Source organism: Acomys russatus, chromosome 2 (genome assembly GCF_903995435.1).
Source record: "Acomys russatus chromosome 2, mAcoRus1.1, whole genome shotgun sequence".
NCBI lineage: Eukaryota > Metazoa > Chordata > Mammalia > Rodentia > Muridae > Acomys > Acomys russatus.
The window spans coordinates 104,126,139-104,149,577 of record NC_067138.1 but is presented as its reverse complement, the minus strand read 5'-3'; the positions used below and the strand labels follow the sequence as shown (position 1 = coordinate 104,149,577).

The 23,439-nt window shown below is 38.1% G+C and overlaps 2 protein-coding genes across 4 annotated transcripts in view; one reads left to right on the top strand and one right to left on the bottom strand.

Annotated features, from left to right (window-relative positions):
* Dock7 (dedicator of cytokinesis 7) overlaps positions 1-23,439 on the top strand; it is a 182,077-nt gene that overhangs the window by 68,130 nt on the left and 90,508 nt on the right. For all 3 annotated transcript variants that reach the window (XM_051164576.1, XM_051164558.1, XM_051164566.1), the window contains exon 15: positions 23,009-23,126. In XM_051164576.1, coding sequence (XP_051020533.1) covers positions 23,009-23,126 — 118 coding nt within the window. The remainder of the gene's footprint in view (positions 1-23,008; positions 23,127-23,439) is intronic.
* On the bottom strand, positions 4,283-12,084 carry Angptl3 (angiopoietin like 3). Its single transcript, XM_051164588.1, has 7 exons — positions 11,495-12,084; positions 10,813-10,923; positions 9,536-9,650; positions 8,505-8,618; positions 8,159-8,254; positions 5,169-5,435; positions 4,283-4,820 (listed from the first exon to the last, which is right to left on the bottom strand). Exons 1-7 carry the CDS (start codon positions 11,987-11,989, stop codon positions 4,651-4,653), a joined length of 1,368 nt encoding a protein of 455 aa, XP_051020545.1. The 5' UTR covers positions 11,990-12,084; the 3' UTR covers positions 4,283-4,650.

Below are 23,439 nucleotides of genomic sequence, written 5' to 3'. Positions count from 1 at the left end.
GGTGTTAGTGATGGGGACAGAAACCCCAGCCAAAACCGTGAGGTAATACTATTATTCTGTACAGAATGTAGGACATAGAATAATACAAATTTGGAATAAATTGTTGGAATTCAATAAATATTGGCTAATGAATGCATATCTACTAATGTATGAGTGAACTGACTGCCGTGAGTTATTTTACCAAGAAGGTGTCAGTATAAAAACATCCTTATTGTAACCTGACAAAATATGTAAATAGATTATGCAGCAGCAAGTGATGCTGGGATGAGCAATGTGTGTACTCGCTCTCCTACTTGCTAAGAGTATGCTCTTGGTATTAGATTTTACAGTAATTTCCCTAAGATGAGGTAGATGAGTGTTTGATGCTCCTAGCCTTTTGATTTCTATTTTTAAATTACTATAATAATCTGCTAGGCTTACCTTTTTGTCTACATAATGCTGCCATTTGAGGGCTATAGACACAGGTGCTGCATCATACTAAGGAGGAAGGAGCCACCATTTACTAGGTCTTACAGGATCTCAGAGCATAAATGTCCTAGCCAATCAGAAAGGGAAAGGAGGAGCTGTAGACAGATGGGATTAATCAGGAAAATACTTAGTAAGAGGTTTTAAAGTACATGCATTTTGATTTAAGAGAGCAATGTTGTGTTGAGAACATTGTGAAAGTGGAGCCAGGCATGGTGATTCACACACGCGGTCCCTGACCTTAGGAGGCTGAGAAAGGCAGACTGCGTGTGTGAGGCTAGCTGGGCTTCATGGCTGGTCCCTGACTCAAAAAGTTAAAGAATAAAATTAATTACCTGAGTATACAGGGAGTGCAGTTAGCAGCTTCCAGATGAGAAAATGGCAGGGACAGTGTTTTGTCTGAACAGTCACCCAAAACTCTTTGATGACCAGATAGTTTAGTTTTACAATTAAACTTAGTTGTTTAGGGGTTAAGATGTTTTTAGGTCTAGATAGATGTTTTAAGTTGATAATGCCGAGATATGAGAGATTTTAATTTACATTCAGAATTTTAGATGCACCAAGATAGGAAAGATGTTTTCTTCAAGGCTGCCAAATACAAAGAGCCAAAACACTATAAATGTAACATTGATATAATTCCTGATTGTTTTGTGATTCTTCCTGCTATAGGTAGTTTATTGTATTTATGTGTAATAATATAAATATATACGTAAAAACTTTTTTTTAATTTAATAAAAAAAACTTGAAGAGATGATTGGGGTCAGTTTTAGGTATCTTGGATTAATGGAAGGATTTGAATTTTGTTCTTTAGGCAAGCGCTCTTGTAATTGGGAAATATTCCTGTGAGGGTATAGCTGTAAAGCGTATGTGAAGTCCCAGAATAAATGTGACTCATCTTCTAGGACCATCATTTCTTAGGAGGTATTTGGAGGAAAAGAACTTTTTATATGTAGATAGGTTTATGGAGTAAGCGATATAAACAGATGTAATACGATGCTGTGTTTCAGTAGCAGGCCATTACCCATAACTCTAAAATCGGTTTTAAGGATATATTTTAATTATCCTCAATTGTTATATTTCTATAGTAGACAGCCTTAAACAGAACAAGGACTATGTCGTTACCGGAAACTTGATGTAGCATGATTGAGTGGGAAATAAAGTCAGTGGGGTAGGCGTAGATCAGGCTAAAGACAGTCCTCAAGAAGAAAGCTCATCTGAAGAACATTTCAAAAGAAGGTTCTAGGATATAAGAAGGTGTGATTACAAGTTCAGGTAAAAAGCCAAACATTCTCCAGGTTCCAGACTTCTAGGACTGATAGCCTGGTAGTGATGCTGACAGTTATAAAAGTTAGGAGCATATGCAGTATAGAGAGGGAGGGAGAGGAGTTGAGAAGAATGTCAGGGGTTGGGCTGCTATTGAAGTATCTACAGGATAGCGGGGGGGGGGGGGGGGGGAGTGGCTAGTAAGCAATGTGAGGAGGAGATATGAACAGAGATTATGGGTTGACTGTAGAGAGCTGGGAAATTTGTCCATGGAAAACAGAGTCCATGAAAGTAGATAGGACGTTTGAGGGTCACATTTATAAAGATTGATTTGGGGCTGGGGAGATGGTTCAGGCAGTAAAGTGCCCATCACATAAACACAAGGATGCCAGTTTAATCCCCATCATCCACTACATAAAAACCAGGTGTGGCAGAGCGCCTCTTGTCTCTCAGTGCTGATGCCAGAGACAGGTAGATTTCCGTAGCTGTTTGGCTGACTCACCCACTGAACCAATAAGCTCCAGGTTCAATGAGAGACCCTTGTCTTAAAAAAAAAAAAAAAGAAGAAGAAGACGCTGGAGAATGATTTAGGAAGACAGCTGACACAGACCTCTGACCCTTGAATCTGCGCACACACTTACACATACGTACACTAGCACACGAACATCATCCCTCTTACTCCCCCTCCCAAAAGAAAGGTTGTATTGCTCCATTGTGATGAGAGGATATGAGGAAGGACAAGTTATAAAGATGGATCCAAGGGAGGGATAAGCCAGCTGAGGCTTGTGGTATTGGAATTCAATTAATAAATATTAGAGAGCAAAGGGAAAGTGGATTGGGAAAGTCCTCCAGATCAGACAGCACTCTGTGACGTGTACAGCAGAGGCCTTTTCTCTTCCAGGGTCCTCTCTCGGTTTGAGTGTTCTGTGGGGGGGGAGGCCAGTGTGGTACTTCTGAAAGGAACAAAATGGAACACACTGTAGGAACACATCCAGAGAAGCATCTGCTGTGTTATGTAAAGAACCAGTTTATATTTGAAAGTTTCTCATTCTTTTTGGTCAGGAGTGTATTTTGACATTTGGCTGTAAAACTCAAAAGTAGATTTTTTTGGCAGGTTGGACTGTAGCTCTGAAAACTGGGACTTTTTCTTGCTTTTGTTCTTTTGTTTTTTGTGTTTTTGTTTTGTAGAAAAAAAGTAGGATCCACATAGACCATATGTATCTCATATGTGATTTTAAGACTATTATGATATAGGAAAACTTAAAATATAAGCTGTGTATTGATTGAGACAAATCACATCATAACTGGATACTGCCTAACTGTAAAAACTTGCTTGAAGTCAAAATTTTCTTTGTTGTGAGGTTTTTTTTTAAGATATATTTTTGGGGGCTGGAGAGATGGCTTAGTGGATAAGAGCACTGGCTGCTCTTCTAGCGGACCCTGGGTTCAATTCCTAGAACCCATGTGGCAGCTCACAACTGTCTACAGCTCCAATTCCAAAAAGTCTAACAGTCTTACACATACATGCAGGCAAGACACCAATGCATATGAAATGCATTTTTAAAAATTACATATGTGCGTATCTGACCTGTGTGCCCATGGAGGTGAGAAGAAGGCCTCCTCCGATGCACTGCAGGTGGGGTTATAGGTGCTTATGAGCCCCCAGTGTAGGCACTGGGGACCCAACTCGGGTCTCTGGAAGAGCATCGGGTGCTCTTATATCCGACAGTCAGTGAGGAGTTAAAGTTTTAATTGCTTTTTAGAAATATTCATATGCTTATTGTAATGTCATGCCTATGAAATTTTAAACATACGTGCCTATTAGGCTTTAAAATATTTGATGATGTATCATGATTTTTCATTCTACTTAAATATATATAATGTTAGGTCCACATCCAGCTCAGGGATAATAAATTCTTATTAAACTTCCATTTAATACCACAAAGGCATTCTTTCTTATTGCGTTATGACAGATGTAACTTAAAATTACTATCAAAGTATTAAGTGTTAATATATAAAAATTTCATAGTGTAGATAAGCTAAATATATGCTAAGTTACTGTGATTCTTGATTCTGAAAAGTCAGTATGTCTCAGTAACCAGATGTAGCATGTTGGCAGACCTGGGGCCTCTTGCAGACACGCCATTCAACACAGCTTTCTTTATGCAATGTTCTTTTTAAAAAAATCATTTGCTCCAGATTATGTTATAGCAAACGGAGCATGATTTTAAAATTTCCTATTACACATATGTTTTCTAAATTGATTGAATGTAATTTTGAAACTAGTAATACAGAATTTGAGAACTGTAAAAATACCACTTTTTGAAGTTTAACATAAACTGCCCTTTTTTAAAAAAAATTGAAGCTTTAAGGTTTTTAATTTAAGAATGATTTAGAACTTACTCCTTAGTTATTATTTAGATTGGAATCATGGTTTTTTGTTTTGTTTTGTCTTTTGGTGTTTTGTTGGTGGCGATCTGTTTGGTTTTGTTTTTGTTGTTGTTGTTGATTCATTTTGTTTGATTTGATTTTTGAGGCAAGGTTTCTGTGTGTAGCCCTAGCTGTAGTGGAACACACTCTGTAAACCATGCTGGCCTCAGATTCAGAGATCTGCCTGCCTCTGCCTCCAAAAAAGCTGGGATTAAAGGCATGTGCCACCACTCCCAGGTGATTTGGCCATCTTAAATTGATTCCCACTTCGCAAACATATGAAGGAACAATACTGAAGGAGGTTTGATTGAAAAAGATAAATTGTGTTAAGTTCATGTGATGATATCTAATCTTAACTATGATTTTAAAGCTAATTGAAAATTCATTTCTCAAGCTTTCAATTAAAGATTACTATACTACAGAAACCTGAAAGGATTTCAATATTTAATTTATTGGTCTTTCAGTTAGTCTCAGTTTGTTGAAAGCTTTCTCTCAGTTGGTAGGCTGGACCATCATTTTGGATGATTTGATGGAGAACAGCTTTCCATTCTGAGGCCTCCAGTAGATCCCTCTTCGCTTCTCTGCCTTGGATTTGCCTCTGGGTTTGATGTAGTTACCGTTTAGGCTGTTTTCTCCACATACGTCATGCCACCACCAGCCTCCTAAAGACGACAGATGTGTGATTTAATTGGATAAATGCCTGCTGTCAAGAAGCTGTTTGATTTTTTTTAATGGTTATGGCTTTATTTAACATAAACATTATTATATTGTAGGTGCATATATTCCAATATTCATTAATCTGTAATTCACATACCCCACCAACATAGTGAGAAGCACTACAGGCAGTCAGTAGCTGGACCAGAGCTGGCACATTGACTGCAGTCAACAGACTTTTGTCTCTGGTGAGAAGACTTGCTCGAGATTAGTATTTTATAGGATTGATATTATAGATAATGACTAAAACTGTAGGAGATACTTTAAAGAAAAAAGTATGGGCATTAATTAAATACCTGAGTAACTTTCTGGACAGGCGAGCTGTCCCTTTGCTCTGTGATCCCATGTAGAAAACACCAGGTCTTTGTGTTCTGGGAGTGCCTCAGGGACGTTGCCAGCGGCCTCAGCCACATGTAGCGTGTAGTTGGTGTCACCATTGCCCAGGTGAAAGGAATATTCAGCATAGTGCTTGCTGTCTTTCCAGTCTTGTAGCTCCAGTCGTAAGATGTAGTCAGACTGTTTTACTATGGCGTAGATCTTCTCTAGGCCCAACCAAAATTCTCCTAAAGAGAAAAGTTAGGAAAACAAAACAAAACTGTTGTTATTTTATCGGTATGGCCTAGCAATGTTTATTATCAGGCCTAAATTATTTTTACGGTGGTATTTTCTAACCCACTAGCAATCAATCAAGACACAGACGCCTGTTATATTTTAACATAGCCTTAGTTAGCATGGTGCAGGGCAGATGTTCATCTCCTACTGCTTCTTATGCCATCTGCTCCTAATAACTTCTATCAAGCTACCTCCCATCCATAATCCCATACTCTTGCCAATTTTCATCATCTGGGCCAAATCTCCATCCACGCTGGCCATGTGCTTCTCCTCCATCACGAGCCACCTTATCCCTTCCTGTGGTCTCCCCAAGCCCTGGAAACTTAGCCACACCTATCCCCTTTGCCCTGCCCAGGTGTGATGGTCTTTTATTGCTCAAACAGGTCAGGCTTTTAGGCCAGGCACAGGTCGGGCACAGAGACTGAAAGAAGTAATTAGCATCAGAATACATCAGACCAACCTCCAACACAAAATAAAACAAAACCCCTGTGTATTGTTACCTGCAGATCAGGAGATCAGGTCCTGACTGACGTGTGTGTTTGTGTGTGTGTGTGTGTGTGTGTGTGTGTGTGTCTGTGTGTCTTTGTACGCACGTACGTACCAGGTCTCACTGTTTAGCCCAAGTTGGCCTCGAGGTTGAGATCTTCCTGCCTTAGGCATGCCAGTGCTGTCATTACACATATGTACATGATAAAGTTATTTTCAGTTTAGTGACGTAAGTGAGTTGTTGTAGTATTGACACCTTGGTTACTTTGAAAACTTGTGAAGCATTTATTTATATGATTGATGTTATGGTGTGTGCTTATCATGCTAATTCTTGGGAGGTTGAGACAGAAAGACTTGATATGCAAAGACCTTAACTACAGAGAGCTGTTTGAGGCTGTCCTAGACTACATGAGACCCTCTCTTGAACACTCAAAGCAAATCCTTTTGAAAACTTAGATTAATACACACTTCTGTGAAGCTCGTCTGTGTCTGGGTGTATGCACCGCCCCTCCGCCCTCCTCCTCCCTCCATTTCTGATCTTCCCTGTGTTCATTTCTTTCACTTGCTTTGAGTTCTGGAGGTTGAGTCTGACCTCATGCAGGCTGAGGATGACCTTCCCACTGAACTGTGCTCTCAGTACAGCTGCTCATTGTTGAAGTGTGACGTTTCCTCCTTTAATGTTAATTGAGCCTGTGTTTAAGTCTATATTAAAATCTTGCCTTGAAAAACCCCAGCTTTACTTCACAAATATGTTTTACAAAGTGTTTTATATATGGTACCTTATATTATTACAGCTGTCTGACTTGTGCCTCCTTATGTATGTATGTAATGGTCCCTTACTACCAGCTGCTCGTTAATGCTCCACATCACACAAGAGAGTGCTTTATATGTCTAGCTTTACATAATAGTGGTATTAGTTTTGTAAAATGTGAAGTTAGTTTTTTTTCATAGAAAAATAATCTCATAAATTAAAAAAAATAGATTTGGATGTTTTGTTATTAGTATTTTCTCTGTAATTAAAACTATTTTTATTTGGGATTAAAACCAGCAGTGATATGAGTAGATCATACAACTGACATTGAAGTGTTTAATGACAAAGATAAATATTATTGCTATTGAGTCAGGAAACCTAACTCATTTAAGAGTTATAAATGGAATTATTTCCTGTTTAGAAATAAGTCAGCATTCTGCACTGCCTTGTTTTAGTATAAACTCAGAAGAATTAGAACTTCAGAATATCGTGGGATAGGCCTTCTCAGGGATTTAACTAGTGCCGTGAATAGAGAATTTAAAAAATAATCAAATAGCACCAAGTAAAAAATCTTGGTATAATAGCAGATGAATTCTACCTTATGAGTGAATACTACATACTCACAAATATCCATAATATGCTTTTGAAAAATGTAAAGTATCTATTTTTTATTCTTTTGCTTATTTTTATAGTTTTGTCTTATGATTAAAATAGAATATCATATTCTGCCTTGACTACACCACAGAGAACCACAGTTCTGTATATACATTTATAATACTGAATAATTGAAATTAGTATTTAGCTAGTTAGACACTGAATCTCTGACAGGTTCCCTATCCCTTTTAACCATTTCGTTTTTTATTTCATCACTTTCTTTGTGCTGCTGGAGATCAGCTCGTGTTGTGCCAGTAAAGTGCGCTGCTATAATGCATACTTCCAGCTCCATTTTAACCTTGTGGTACTTTATACTGAAGATAGAAATGAAAGAGCACTATAATGCTGTCTTTGCAGCTCATTCACAGCATCACCACTCACTAAAGCCCACGGCGTGTGCTATTTTCCTAAGTAATAATTATGATAATCATGAACTATTGAATTAAACTTCAATAAGCATACTTAAGAGCAGACATATAATAGTACAAGTACAATTAAAACAATTGTAATTGCTAACATGTATAATATATACCAATCAGTTTTATAAAGGCTGGTGGTTTTTGTTTATTGTTAAATTTCCATTGCCCATTTTATAATTGTTTCTTAATTTATAATTTTTTCTTTCTTCCAAGCACGGGGTGTCAGTATGTTGCCCAGACTGGCCTTGAGCCTTTAATCCTCCTCCTCCGTTCCTCTCCCTGTTCTGAAGTGTTATGATCTCTAGCAGCACACCCAGTTAAGACTGTTCACAGATAGCTGAATAATGCAAGGAAATCACTTTACCATCAAGCCTCCCAAAGCCATTTTTGTAGTTTTCCCACGTTTCGTTGAAGTTTTGTGACCCATCTTTCCGGTGTTGAATTAGCGTCCATGGGCTGCCTGGAGAATGAGCGCAGATGAGTGGTGACAGGAACAATGACTGTGTTTGAACTTGGATTTAACTTTGTTTTGTGAGTTGATTTGTTAATTTGGTAGTATGTAGTTAAGGTAATATACTTTATCATTTGTTATGGTCCCAGATTGCCCTGAATAATCATATTCTATGAGTTGATAACAGGCTTAGTTTTGGTAATAGGTAATTAGTATCTTGAGTTCACTCCAACCCACTCTCTGCGGAGGAAGGGTTTACCTGACTGTGTCTCACAGTAGACATTAAATACTTGAGAGTTGCTTGGCCTAATAGCGTACACGCCACTTTTACGTTCACCTCCATTGTAAATGGCAGAGCAGTCAGCCGGAAGGCCTAGAACTAATGAACATTATTATGTAGTATTTAGCAATAGAAGTGTCTTGCAGCTTGCATTTCACTACTTCATGGAATTGATGTGAGTGTTGAGGAATGATAATTTTAAAAAGCATCGTTTTTGTTAGGCATAGTGAGGGTCTCGGAGCAGAGGCTTATTAGTAGTAGTACAGGGTTTGGTTCGTAACGAGAACCAGCAGGCGTGTGGAAACTGAGCATACAGGAAGAGCTAGGAGGGATTTTTTCTGTGTGAATTACAGAAATGAAAGTAACTGTTGGGAATGAATCATTTTGCTGAAATTTGGCTGGAAACGCTGGTTTTGTTTTATTGTTTTAACTGTGAAAGATTCTAAGCAGATAGGAAATTAGAATTTTTTTAGGAGAACTCTGTAATGTCTCAGGTTTTAGAAGTATATGTTTAAAATACACATAAATATATTATGTATTTTGTTTATTACCTTTTTTTTTCAAACAAGAGTTTTTCTGTGTATCTTTGGCTGTCCTGGAACCCTCTTTGTAGACTAGGCTGGCCTTGAACTCACAGAGATCCGCCTGCCTCTGCCTCCCGAGTACCCGGGATCACCAGTGTGTACCATGCCCGGCTCTGTTTGTTACTTTTGAAAGTAATTTTTAAGTAGGACCTTTTGCCCTTGTGAAGTTCTTCCTGTGTCTTATAAACATGAGTTTATTCCTTTTCTACACCTGTAGTCTCATGCTATATCTGCGAAGTTAATAATCATTTTGTGTTTTTATATTAGTTTCATGTCTTAATAGTATCATTTATAGTGTTAAAATGTTTTTTTAAAAAACCAGGATCCTATTAAGTTGACGTTTATATATTCCTTTTTATTCTTTTAGTCTAGACCAGGCCCTAAAAATAGGGAATTTTATGGAGAAAACCTGCCCAGTTATCTTACCATCTTGTTCTTTATTTTTTGTTTCATTCGTCTGAAGAGTGGGAGTAGTCCTTGGTGCTCTTGATTTAGAAGGAAGAGAATTTTCTGTGGGCTCTTGAATACCAGTCTTTCTGAGCTGATAAAAGAATATAAATCATACATCTGCTCTTAAAATTAAGGAATTCTGGGTAAGGATATCAAAAGTGCAATTGTGTATACATTGTCTCTCAGTTTATAATGTTACTGTTCCAGCTGTTAAGAGCAATACACAGTGTTGGAGGTGCAGCTCAACGGCAGAGTGCTCGCTGGGCGTGTGCAAAGCCTGACCTGGTTCTGTAAGTGAGCGGAGGGATAAACAGTGCTCTGCAGAGTGTGGAGACACTCTGTTCTTGACATATTTAATCAAGCATATTACTTCAGGACAAAATTAAGAGAGCAAAGCAAATAAGAAGAGACAGTGACTAAAAGGAAAGGAACCAGTAAGGCTATATGTTTTACTTAAAACATTTGAATATATTCTCTTTTCAACAGTACGGATTACAATCTTAGCTGACTTTATTAACTTCTGCATGTTGAATATGATACTGCTATGTTCAGTTCCAAAATATTGGGTGCCTACTATGTGTTATACAGTATTCTTCTGTGTGAAGAGTTTTAGTGCTTACTATGTGTCACACAGTATTCTGTGTGAAGGGTTTTAGAATTAATAGAAAAAGAATCCCAGGTTCACAGATATTCCAGTTTAGTTCAGAGATAGTCAAGGACTAGCCTTCTAGTTATGCTAAATATATAGAAGTTAAGGATGGAAAAAACAAGGAGACTTTTAAATTTGATCAAATGGCCTGGGGGCATTTTTAGTGTTCACTGAGCATTTTGTATTTGATGAAAGTATGTGGGAAGTGCAGATACTAGAAAGAGGAGCAGTCTAGACAGAGACCACACAGATGGAGGCCTTGTGGGCAGGCAGCACAGCGTGTTTGGTGTACTTGAACAGCAAGGAAGCTGGTGAGGTGAGCACATAAGGTAGTGAAGGGACAGATCATTGCTGGTCTAGGAGTGGTGACAGGACGCCACACCCAGGCTGCAAGCGGAGAGATTCATGACCTGATTTAAAATTTAATAGGATCACTTTAGTGGACTCAGTTATGGATCTTTTTTCCTCGTAGTTCTACAAGATGGGCTCTTGGTAGAACGTGTGAGGAAATGTAAGATTAGTCGCTCAGTTGCACAGAAGCTGTGCAAGCTACCGAGTGCTGTTTTAGCATGTTTACATCCCTTGGTGCAGCAGACTGGCTTACCTGGTGTTCTATTTCCTTTATCTGACTGTGCTGTTGACTTAATTGTTTGTATTGTTCTTCCACAGTCTGGAGGAGGTCTCTGATGCTGTTATCTTGCTGTTCTACAAAAGTCTGCACACAGATTATAGTTTGTTTAAAATTTATTTTTGTTCACCTTTTTATTTATTTGTAACAGTCATCTAATTGTTAAATTAGTAGTGGGTTAGGAAAGTGAACATTGGCTGTCATTGTCCTATGTTTTTCTCAAATAATACACATGCTTGTTACTATATTAAAACGTTGCCATATCTAAAATTTTCTGAATCTTACTTAAACTAAAAGAATCAATGTTTCAAATGAATTAGAATATACCACTTATTATATTAATTTATTTTTGCTCATGAATAGTTTTAAATTTAAATTTCTTTTAATTGTCTACCTCTAGTAATTAGCAGTAGCATAATGGTTGAATGTTATAACTTTTATGTGGTTATTATATAAAATATAAATTTTAGCTCTTTTAAATATAATATTAGAGAAACAACATCTGAGTTGAAGTTACAGAGGAAAATGTTAGTTCCTAGAACAATTAATTTCTTAACAAAATTAAGTATTTTAGTAATGTAGCAGACTATGTATGTCTTAAAATATATTTTCAAAAATCCACATTGAAAACAATCAGAGTGTTATGGTTTCTACTTACTTTAAGTGATATTACTTCTGGGTGCTCTTGAGCCCCAGGCTGGTTTTGAAGTAAGTAGGTTAGCTGCTCCTCCAAAGCGTGGACTTTTTGTTGAAGTCCAATTTTCTCTTCCAGTAGGCTTTCAAGTTTTGAGTTCAGTTCGAGTGACATATTCTTCACCTCTTCGTTTTTGGCTTGTAGTTTAGATGTAGTTTTTCTTAATTCCTTTTCCTCTTCTTTGATTTCATTGGTTTGAAGTGATAGGTCATAAAAAGATTGATCAAATATGTTGAGTTTCTGAAATATGTCATTAATTTGGCCCTTAGTCTTATGGACAAAATCTTTAAGACCATGTCCCAGTTGAAGGAGGCCATTGGCTAAAATTTTGACATCGTCCAACATAGCAAACCTTGATTTTGGCTCTGAAGGCACAGAATCAAATGTTGAACTGTCTGGATCAATCCTGGAAGAAATTACTAAAGGAACGATAAAAAGAAATATTTTAATTGTGTGCATTTTTTGTCCCAATTATTCAATTTCAAGTAATTTGGAACTGCTTTCTCCTGTAAGGAGACTAGGACCTCTTGACTTTATATACGCAACTGTTTGCTACAGGCACACAAGGTTAACAGGTGAATGCAGTTAACCATTAAGCTATGTTAACTTGCACGAATGTAACCCTCCCCCATGTTGAGTTAGATCAATGGCAAATGAAATCAAGGAAATGAGCAGCTAATAGTAGGTAATTTTTAAATTTGTTATTTAATTAAAAAATTTGCTTTTTTGAGAATTAAACTTTCAGTATCAAGGTATCTACCTGGTTTTAAAACATCATTTTAATTAAAAATTTTTAACTGTAAGAGATTTATAAATAAACAAATAAAACTTCTGATGAGAAAGGTTGTCATTAAAGTTGAAGAAAACGTTAGTATCTGTACCTTAGTTCTAGTTTGTTTATCCTGGAAACAGCCACTGTTCCCCAGAAGTCTTGTATGAAGCCTTCCCAGACCTTGAGGAGGTGCTACAGTGCTGTAGCTCGTGTTTCTGTAATTTGTATAAGCCAACATGTAGTTACATATTTCTTATTTGTTACTGTAGCTATTGCTTAATATCTGAACTTAACATATATTTTAACTGTTATTGTATGGTACCCCCAAATTCCCTAAATAGTTTCAGTAAAGATATTTCTCCCTCTTTCCATTGTTTTCGTGTCTATGTCAGAGACATATAGATATACATATACACATGTATCTATACAAGTGAAAGTATCAGTAGACATATGATCACATGAATATAAACTAGAATTAAATATTAAACCTTCCAATGGCAGAGGAGATTTGCCCATCATATAGTTTTCTGAAGTTTGTGAGGTTAGTAAGTTTTGCCACTATCAATTAAGAAAACTGAAGATTATTTAAGAGTAAATGTTCCAGTGTCCTCAGTTGATGTAAAAAGGAAAAGTTATAAGCATTTAAGTTATAGATGCTTATCCTTAGTATATATACAAACTACTCAGGGAAATTAACATGGTGAAATACCTGAGTTTTAGAATCACGCTGCTGTCTGGGTCTGAAAGCTCTGGGGTTTAATCAAATTGTTTAATTTCCCGTGCATCCGCTTCACGCTTGTTGAGATAATTTATAACTTTGTTGGTGGTGGTTTTTAAAAATATTTTTCTAAAATTTATTTTATGTACGTGTGCTCTGTCTGCCTGCGCACCTACATGCCAGAAGAGGCCATCAGATCCCATTAAAGATGGTTGTGAGCCACCATGTAGTTGCTGGGGATTGAACTGAGGACCTCTGGAGGAGCAGCCAGTGCTCTTATCTGCTGAGCCATCTCTCCAGCCCCCTTGGTTTTGTCTTAAGATAGGTCTGTTATGTTGTCCAGGCTGACCTCCAGATGATGGTCGTTCAGCACCATGTCCATGAGTTTAAAAACTTTATTTTATGTGTGGATATTTTGTGTGCATGTATGTGTGTGTGCCTCAGCAGAGGTGAGAAGATGATGTTGGATCCTGGGACTAGAGTGATAGAAGGTTGTGAGCTGCCATGTAGGTGCTGGGAGTCAGGCCCAGGTCCTGGGGGTACTTGTAGCTACTCTACCATCTTTCCAACCCTCGTGTTAAGGGTTCTTTCCCTCCCCCCCCCCACAAAGAAAAAAGCAATATAAAAATTTTAACTTGGGTTGTCAGGCAAAATGTTACAAACTGCACTGTTTCTAAAATCCAATTCATAGAAATGCCTACTCCTGCTATAAAATAGAGGTTCTTGCTGGGCAGTTAAGGATTAAGGGATTGGCTAAGGCTTTTTTAGAGGTGCCGGTTAAGGAGCAGTTGAGAGCACGGTTCTGGAGCCGGACTGCTTGAAGTGGAGTCTCGCCCTGCTGCTCTTCAGCTCCTCCACCCTTGGTCAAATCATTTGCTTTCTGTTTACTTTTTTATCCAGTGAAGGCAATACTTTACTCAGGGTTGTGAAAAGAGTAAAGTTAGTATTTTCAAATCACTAAGAAACCCTGTCTTGAAAAACCAAAGGAAAAAAAAGACATGGAAATTTTGCTGGTGTCTAGGTCTGAAGAGGTTTGTTCTTGTGAATCCCGGCAAGACACTGGATCTTTTGATCAGTCTGTATACGTGTGCGTGCTTTCTTTTTGGGCTGTAGGTGTGGGTGGTCGTGTGAGGCTTAAAACTAGGACTTCAGCGTACAAGGCGAGCACTTTCCAACTGTGCGTTTTCCCCAGCCCGCCCTGTGTGCAGCTGTGCTTGAGTATGCGTTACAGAACTATATAAATACTTTTGGCAGGGATAAGTAATAAACAGACATGTACGCATGCAGCCACTAATAAATATGCACATGAATCGGTCTCATCTCCTGTGCCCTGAGGAGTGTGTCGGGGAATAACTAAAGTGTGTACTGAGATAGATTGAACAGCCACATTTTCTCCTTTCCTGGGAAAAGTTAGTGATCCTTGGTCATGCAGGGCATATTTCGAAACTTTTCTTGACTAAGCTGTCAGCTTTTGTGGGTTAAAACTATTGACCTGTGTTCCATCCCCTAGGTGATGATGAGCCAATCTTTCTACTCTCTTACACTTTTTTTTTTTTTTTTTTGCTAAATGATTTTTAATTTATATCCTTGCTCCTTTGTACAATGTCTTGTGCCTTGCAGAAACAGTAAATATTTATGGGATGGGCCAAGGAGTTATTCACACAGCAAGTGTAAATCACATGTAGTGGATACACATCCCTTTGATACAGCAGCGTCCTATTTAACAAAAAAGGACTATGACGAGGGGACCCCTTTTTAAAATAAATTATTTTTATTTTATTTCGTGTGTGTGAGTGTTTCACCTGCATGTGTGCCTGCAGGTGGCCATCAGCTCTCCCAGGACTGAATTAGAGAATGCCAGGTGGGTTCTGGAATCAAACCCAGGTTCTTTGGAAGAGCAGCCAGTGCTCTTAACTGCTGAGCCACCTTTCCAGTCCCTCAAAAGGGGTCCTTTAAATAGAACCCTAATCAAATACAGCCCGTATACCAAAGGAAATAAAGTACTGTTAAGCAAACTCAGTACTTTAAGAATGTCTGTTTCTAAGAATCACTATACAAAATTTTCTAGCTACAAAGAATTCTAGGACATTCAGCAGACTTAGAATGCTTAAGTTCCAACAAACCAGAGACTGCTTGCTTTTCTCAAGGTTATATAGTCTTACGGTAATATTACTTGCAAATTAAGAACAAGGTATTTTGGCTCTTCAACGGAATCCTTTTTATTTTATGTATGTGAGTGTTTTGCTTGCTTGTGTGTGCACCACGTGTGTGTGCACCACGTGTGTGTGCACCACGTGTGTGTGGTGGCCAGATGAGGTCATAGGATCCCCTGGGTATTGTTTACCTTGTAGACAGATGTGATGTAAACTAATGCTATATGTTTGTTAGAAATGCTTGGAAGTATCTATTTAAGACAACTATGTACAAATAGAAATGTTGTGAATTGAATAACAGAACAATGCTAGAATAATATATTAGCTCCTCACTTTCTCTGATCAGAACAGGAACAGCAATTAAATAGATGTTTAAGGTAAGAGGCTTGGAGCTCATTTGTCATCATGCTTGCCTGCTGGGCATGTTGCTCTCTGGGTTCCATTCCCACCTCTGCTTAAGCCAGGTGTGGTGGAGCATGGCTGGGAGTGCAGGCTGGAGGATCAGGAGCTCAAGATCATCCTCGTTTATTTATATAGAAAGTTCTAGACTAGACAGGACGCATGATACGCTGCTTTTAAACAAAGTGAGCTACATATGTAGAAGTGTTCTTTGACTTAGTTCAGGTTCTGTTCTGAACAGGTATGTAGTTGAAAGTGCATCCAATGCAGCTTACCGTCATAGCACAGCATCCGTGTCTTAAGAATCACCCTGTGGGTGAGTGAGAACCGCATTTCACTGTCACTGCTTGGCACCATGAGAGTATTCTATAACGTATTGCTAGCCCAGCACTCTGAAAACAGCAAGTGAAGCTGTCAGAAAGTGATCCAGAGGTTGAGTGAGCTTAAAAGGAATTGTATATTTTTGCATGTTCTGTTAATATGTTTGTTTGTGGCAGTTGAATTTTAGTGCCTCACATAAGCTAGGTAGATGCTCTACTACTGAGCCAAAACGTGTGTGTGTGTGTGTGTGTGTGTGTGTGTGTGTGTGTGTGTACACATGCTGCGTTATTTGTTTTGTTGTTTTTGTAAACTTGAGTATTTTAAAACTTATAAAAATGGAAGCTATGACTCTTTTCTACTAGTATTTTGCTATCTACTATACCAGATCTCTTGAATGACAAGCTAGATGTCTTTTTTAAACAGGAATCAGAACATGTAGTTCAAGTCACATGTACCAAGCATATCCCAAGATCTTATTCTTTCTGAATTATTTACATAGGAATACCTTTGGATTTACCATGATAGGTTATCTGTAGTTTTTGTTTTTTTGTCTATTGAGATAGTCTCCCTTTATGTACCAGTCTGGACTTGAACTCTCAAACCTCCTGCATCAGCCTCCCATGTGTTGGGATTACAAGTATGAAACCTCAGGGGGCTAGAAAGATGGCTCAGTGATTAAGAGAACTGGTTGCTCTTCCAGAGGTTCTGAGTTTAATTCCCAGCAACCATATGGTGGCTCACAACCATCTGTAGTGGAATCTGATTCTATCTTCTGGTGTGCATGAAGACAGAACACTCATGTACATAAAATAAACAAGCATGAAACCTACATGTCTTTTCAAGGTCTCAAAAATATTCTATTTATAGAAGTACCTTAATATAACCACCCCTGTTAGTGGTCAATAAATACTTTTGGCTTTGTAAATAGTGTATAGGAAATATGTTCTGTGTTTATGGGAAATATTTTTACGTAGGCTCAGACTTGTAAGTTATGACTGCTTTTGTGAGATTCTTCACATATGTACCAGTTTATATTTCTGTCAGTAAAAGCATCTCTTTCACTGTATACTTTTATCAATGCTTTCAGTGAAAAATTCTTATGGCACAGATACATCTAGTTTGTTTTACTGGCCATCTGTGTCAGTGTCTTTGAGAGCTACCTGGACATGTGCCTTGTACACAGTTTGTCCCTTTCTGCTGATTTTAGGAATACTCTGCCATATGTATAACAAACAGCATTCCTTCAACGTCTCACTTTCCCTCCACTTGTGTCTGTGGTGCTGCTTTCTGTGGGGAAGCCTTAAAATACATATCTTGTATAACTTTGTGTATTATGCCAAGAAACTTTCTCACTGGTCTTTTTAAAGCTTTTCTTATATTCGTGGTTTTATTATCAAATCCTTTGATTAATCTAGAATTGCTTTCCATTGTAGGCAAAATATTTGTCTTTGTCCCCTCTAATGACTACTCACCTACTTTCACACTTCTGCTTTGCTGCCATCTCCTTGCTAGTTTGAAACACTGTGGAGGAGTACAGACTCGGTGTGTTTATCTGAGAACTTCTAGCGGAGTCTTTAGTCATCTATGCAATTAATCAGATGTGACTTCATGTCTTTCTTATTTAAATCACATTGAGTTTAAAATTGTATTGCTTATTGTGGAAATCAGTTTATATATAATGTTCACACAACTCAGTTAACTTTGAGTCCAAATTTGTGTGTGTTAAATCTCTAAATTTTTATGTACATTCTGTACTATATCCTCAAGAAATATAAAGTTGTTGTTGTTGTTGTTGTTGTTGAGGCATTTACTGAATGAGCATGGGGGAGAAGGAAAGGAGGGAGAGAGAGACGGCGACAGCAGGAGGAGGAGGAGGAGGAGGAGAAAGAGCAAAGTATTTTTTTTAAACATTGAAAGATATGGGAGTTACATGGATAAGGTCTTATCCTTACAGAGTTTGGGCTCCCAGAGACTTAGAGAAGCTACTTTAAAATACATGTGTGTGTATATACACATATACATATATATCTGTATCTAAATCATATGATTAAGGTAATTATATATTACGTGGTCTAATGTAGAGTGATGGCACAGTAGTTTTGCTTTTCTGTGTGTTTTACAGGACTGACAGATGTGGGTTCTGTTGTTGTTGTCATTAAAGACCAGGATCTCACCGTGTAGCCCTGGCTGGCCTGAACTCACAGAGATCTGTTGGTCTCTGCCTGCTGAGAGCTGAGATTAAAGGTGTTGGCCAGCACACCTGTTTTATGAGCATGTTATTCCCACACCCTGGAGTGAGCCCAGTGTCATTCTTTGCTTATCACAACAAAGCAGCATAACTTGTGTTATGCTTTGTGTGATTCCAGCTCTAGACCATTATGTCAACAAGTCAACATCTAGTAGCCTTTACCTTCTCAGTAAATAATGTGTGGCACGTTTCTAATTAAGGCCAGTACATTATTACACGCTTTGGGTTGTGTTCCCTTTGACCATCTCAGGGAACATATGTTCTTGTTATAATACAGTGTAAGTCTGTTTCCATTCGATTAGATTAGTTATTTCTTTACTGACTCCCTTGCTTGTTTATTTCTCTTCAGGAAAGACATGTTACAAAATCCGAGGACTGCAGGGGGCTCAGTAGCATTTGATACTTAAGCATTTCATTCTCCTGAGTCTTTGTTTAGTTTCCTTGTCACTTCCTACTTCACTGTGAGCGATTTTTCAGTCTTCTTGCAGGTTCACCCTCTTCTATTGAACACAGTGTCCTCAGGGAATAAGTGGAGATCTTCCTCCTCCCCTTCTCCTCTTGTTCCCTCCAGGGTTCGGGACATGGCTCCTTCAAGCCTGAGGCTCACTGTGTGACCACCTTAGCCTTGTGTTCCTGAGCGTCCTGCCTCCACCTCCGGACACTTTTTCACTTAAATTCTTATATTAAGTGATATATTCTAATTCTTCCATAGCTGATGTCTTTAAGAGTGATTTCCTAGCATGGGAAAAATGATATATGGATGTTCTGTAGAAAACATTAAATAAATAACTCTGGTCCTGATTTGGATTCAAACCATCAATATTACCAAGCCTGGTGGTGTGTGCTTGTAATCCCAGAACTTTGGAGACAGGCACAGGAAAATGTATTACCATACTAAAGCTTTTCTTTTGCTTACACAAGCGAGAGTTAATCCTCGGTGAATGTTCAAACTGTAATTTGGAGAAACATTTCTTATTCAAAAGAACCAAATTCTTTAGAGAAATGCTTGATTTTAGGTTAATGGAGGAAATATACAAGAACCTGAACATCGTGTCATAAGAGAAAGCAAGACACGTAAGACCCATCTCAGCTGTGCAGTAAAGTCCAGGCCAGCATGGGCCATCTGGGAGCCTTTCTCAAAAACACCTGCCTACGTACCTACATACCTATTTACCTACCACCTATCAACTGGATAAATAAACAAATAAATGTGGACATTACCAGACCCTTTCTCAAAAATAAATAAATAAAAAGAAAGTTCACGGCTAAATAAGCACGTCTTCCACAGCTTTAGCACACCTGTCATCATTTTGGCCTACTTATAGGTGTTTCTGTTCCATTAAGCTACATGTTTCCCAGGACGAGAGAATGGCTTTTAAATATTACCTATTTTTTTTTTTTATCAAGTTATTATCATTAGTGTGTGTGAGTGTTGGGAGTATATCTGTGGAGGTTAGAGGGCAGAGTTGTTCCTCATCTTATGCCTTTGTGGGTTCCAGGATTAAATTCAGGCTCTCGCTTGTATGGCAAGCTCATTACCTACTGTGGCATCTCAGTGGTGCTGTGTGTGTGTGTGTGTGTGTGTGTGTGTGTAGGAAGAGGGAGGGGCAGAACTTGGAAGTGTGTGTGTGGCAGTGTTATTGCATTACTGTGCAAGAGTATGGTGTGTGTGTGTGTGGGAAAAGGGAGGGGCAGAGAAGGGGATGGTGAGAGAAAACAGAACTTGGGAGTGTGTGTGGCAGTGTTATTGCGTGACTGTGCAAGTGTGTGTGTGTGTGTGTGTGTAGAGCATCACAGCATGCTGTAGGTTAGAGGACAGCTAACAGTAGTCCATACTCCTTCCACCTGAGGTCGCCAGGCTTGGTGGCAATTGTGTTCACCTGCTCAACCATCTCAGTGGTCCAATTCTACTTTGACTCCCTGTTATTTAACAATCTGTATAATGTTTATTGAGTCATCAGTTGTCTACTTGTAGTTAACTTTGATTTCTCATTTTTATTAATTACCAGATTGACCATCATTACTCTCCCCCCCGCCCCCCCGGCCCCGAAACAGGATTTCTGTGTAGCCTTTACTGTCCTGGACTTGATTTGTAGACAAAGGCTGGCCTCAAACTCACAGCTATCCACCTGCCTCTGCCTCCCAAGTGCTGGGATTAAATGCGTGCACCACCACGCCCACCTGTTACTACAGAGTTACCCTGTGCACTTGTCATATTTTGAGTCCTGTTCTCCATTACATTAGTATTCATGGATGCATACTTTTTTGTCAAAGACATTCCTATCTATCCCCTATCACTGAAATTTTTATTGTTTTTCATTATTTAAAAAAATTAAACTAAGCTGGGTGATGGTGGCACATACCTTTAACCCCAGCACTTGAGAGGCAGAGGCAGGCAGATCTCTGTGAGTTTGAGGCCAGCCTGGTCTGCATAGTTCCAGGACAGCCAGGGCTACACAGAGAAACCCTGTCTCAAAAAACAAAATAAACAAATAAAAATTAAAGTAGAAAGATACATAAAAAGACCTAAAGCCACTCGTGTTAGTATTTTAGAAATTTACCAACCTTCTCGGTTTTGCTTCTTGCTTCCCTGTCTTTCCCCCACACAAACTCCTTCACAGGGTTCTTCAACATGATGGCACCACTGCACATCCCTACTCTGGAATCCTCTTCCCACATCAGCCTCCACCCAGCATCCTAATTAGGGGTCACTTCCTGTCCCAATAAACATGGCTACACATTGTGAAGGGATTCCGTAGTATCCCTTCACACTATTGGTACCATAATTTAACTATCCCATCCATAATAGATTAACTGTCCTTTAACCAAAGTGCTTGAGACTATAACTGTTTGATATTTTTGAAGTTCTTTAAAATATTCCCATATGTACTGAAAATCTTGGGGACTGGAACCTAAGTCTAAGGATGGAATTCAATTGTATGAAGAAAATTTATGCAATATTTGAAATAGTAGATTAAAAAAAAAGTTTATGTATACTGAATGATCAGATTTGTGGTATGAAACTTAGAATGTTTCATTTTAAAAAACACTAGGCATGAGGCTGCACATCTTTAATCTTGAGGTGGAAGTGGAGACAGAGGCAGCAGCAGGCAGATCTCTGTGCATTTGTGCTCTGCTCAGTCTACATAGGGAGTTCCAAGCCACCCAGTACTACATAGTAAGATCCTGTCTCAAAAATATAAAATAAAAATAAATTTAAAAAAATTAGAACTTAGAGTAAATAAAGTCTTTTAATGATTTCAACCTTGGGAATATTTTGAGTGTTTTATTTGGAATGTGTGATATCATGGTGAACAGTGCATCTTTTTATAGTTAATTATTCTTGATAATAAAAATATTGTATGGATTACTTGTACTGCATTCGTCTATTTCTGTGCATAATCCTCTCCTAAGGCTAGAAGTAGATTTGTTGAGTCAAAATATGTTCATTAAGAAGTTATCTCTCACTGTATATAACTGTAGCAGTAGAAAACTTAGACCTGTTTTCCCTGCCCTAAAGTTGGTTTTCAGGGTATTGTTCTTACTAAGATTTTGTTCGTCAGACCTAAGCAATGGTGTTCACATAAGTAACTCTCATTTTTAACCCTTTATTTATGTGTCTTTGGTTGAATTATTTCTTTTCTTTATGTTAATAGCAGAAGCTATTAAATTGTGTAGGATGTACAATTATGAACTAAAAAGCCGTCTAATACATACATGCAGGGTAGGATATAATTGTTTTACAGTAATTACCTGACTCTGTAGTACCTTTTGTATTGTAATATACATATTTGTATGTATATGTGTATACATGGCCGCACACGCCTGAGTGTGTGTGTGTACGCTCATGTACACATGTACGTTCTAGCATGTGGAGGCCAGAGCTCAATTTTGGGTGTCTTCCTTATTTGCTGTCCAAGTTATTTTTTGAGACAGGGTTTCACACTGAGGCTATGGCTCAAATGATTGGCCTAGTTTGAATGTTGACTAGGACCTAGGCTTCCTTCTCTGCTGCCGCTGCTGGTGTTACAGGCATGCCTCCAACTCTGTGTGGGTTCTGGCCTTGAACTGAGGTCCCCTTGATGCACAGCCTGCACTTTACTAATGAGCTATTATTCTTGTTTCTACAATATAGTTTTGAATAATAAAGTGTCCTATTGTTCCTTATAAGTTCTTGATCAGATTTATACTAGTAATGCATTTGTGAAGTCTGTTTTATTTGTATCTACTTGGAGGGGCTAAAATAGAATTAGAACCATCTTTTAAATTCTTTGTAATGTCTTGGCTCATACTTTATTCTCAGAAGCCTCTTATAGAAGAAAGAGAAGGTTTGGAGTCTGACTGGTTTGTTGTTCTGTCTTCAACACTGATGTTTAATTTCATTGCATATGAAAAACCATTAATTAAGCCATAACTTAATTAGCCAATCCATCATAGATTGAATATCCTTTAACCAAAATGCTTGAGACTATAACTGTTTAATAATTTGAAATTCGTTAGAATATTTGCGTATGTACTGAAATAGCTTGGGGACTGGACCCTAAGTCTAAGTATGGAATTCAAGCTATGATGGATTAGTTAAATTAATTTTCTAGAGTTCAGTTCATCTGTAAAATTAGGTTACATTTGATTTCTTTATATTTCAGTGTTGCTCTAAGTATCCATGAAAAATTCTTAGTGTAGGCACTGGCAAAAAGTAGTTGAGCATGCTTCCATCTGTTTCTTTTGTGATATTTAATGAAAAACAGACAGTATTGTTAGACGTGCACTCACTAGACCTCACACACACACTGTTCTTAGATACTCACTCATGATAATGTAGTCTTAGGTGTGCACTCACTATTATTTACACTTTTTGGTTTTACAGAAATCTTCTCTTCATTTACCCTCAAAGTCTTAATTTTGCCAACCGTCAAGGTTCTGCCAGAAACATCACAGTGAAAGTCCAGTTTATGTATGGAGAAGATCCGAGTAATGCAATGCCGGTAAGAACTGTTCTTTGATGTTTCTTTTTTCCATACTTTATTCAAATAGATGGCGGTTTTTGATTTGTTTTGTTTTGTTATGTATCATTGATTGGCAGCTCTAAACTATAATTTAGTGATCCTTTCAACCAAATTTCTAACTGCACAACTTCCTGATAGATAGTAATATCTTAATGCTAGTTATTTATGAGTACTTGTCATGTGGGAAGCACTCCCAGAGATGCAAAGATGAATAAGTCTTAGTATCTAGAGAACATAGTACAGTGAGAGTCTGCAGCCAAGTCTGTCTAGGGAACACTTTCAACAAATAGGG

Excerpts from the sequence above, each read along its gene's own strand:
- Angptl3 (XM_051164588.1), bottom strand. The coding sequence starts at position 11,989 with ATGCACACAATTAAAATATTTCTTTTTATCGTTCCTTTAGTAATTTCT. Across the intron at positions 10,924-11,494 it reads CAGAAGTAATATCACTTAAA|ACTTTTGTAGAACAGCAAGA; the intron begins GTAAGTAGAAAC and ends ATCTGTGTGCAG. Across the intron at positions 5,436-8,158 it reads TGGCTTTGGGAGGCTTGATG|GAGAATTTTGGTTGGGCCTA; the intron begins GTAAAGTGATTT and ends TTTTCTCTTTAG.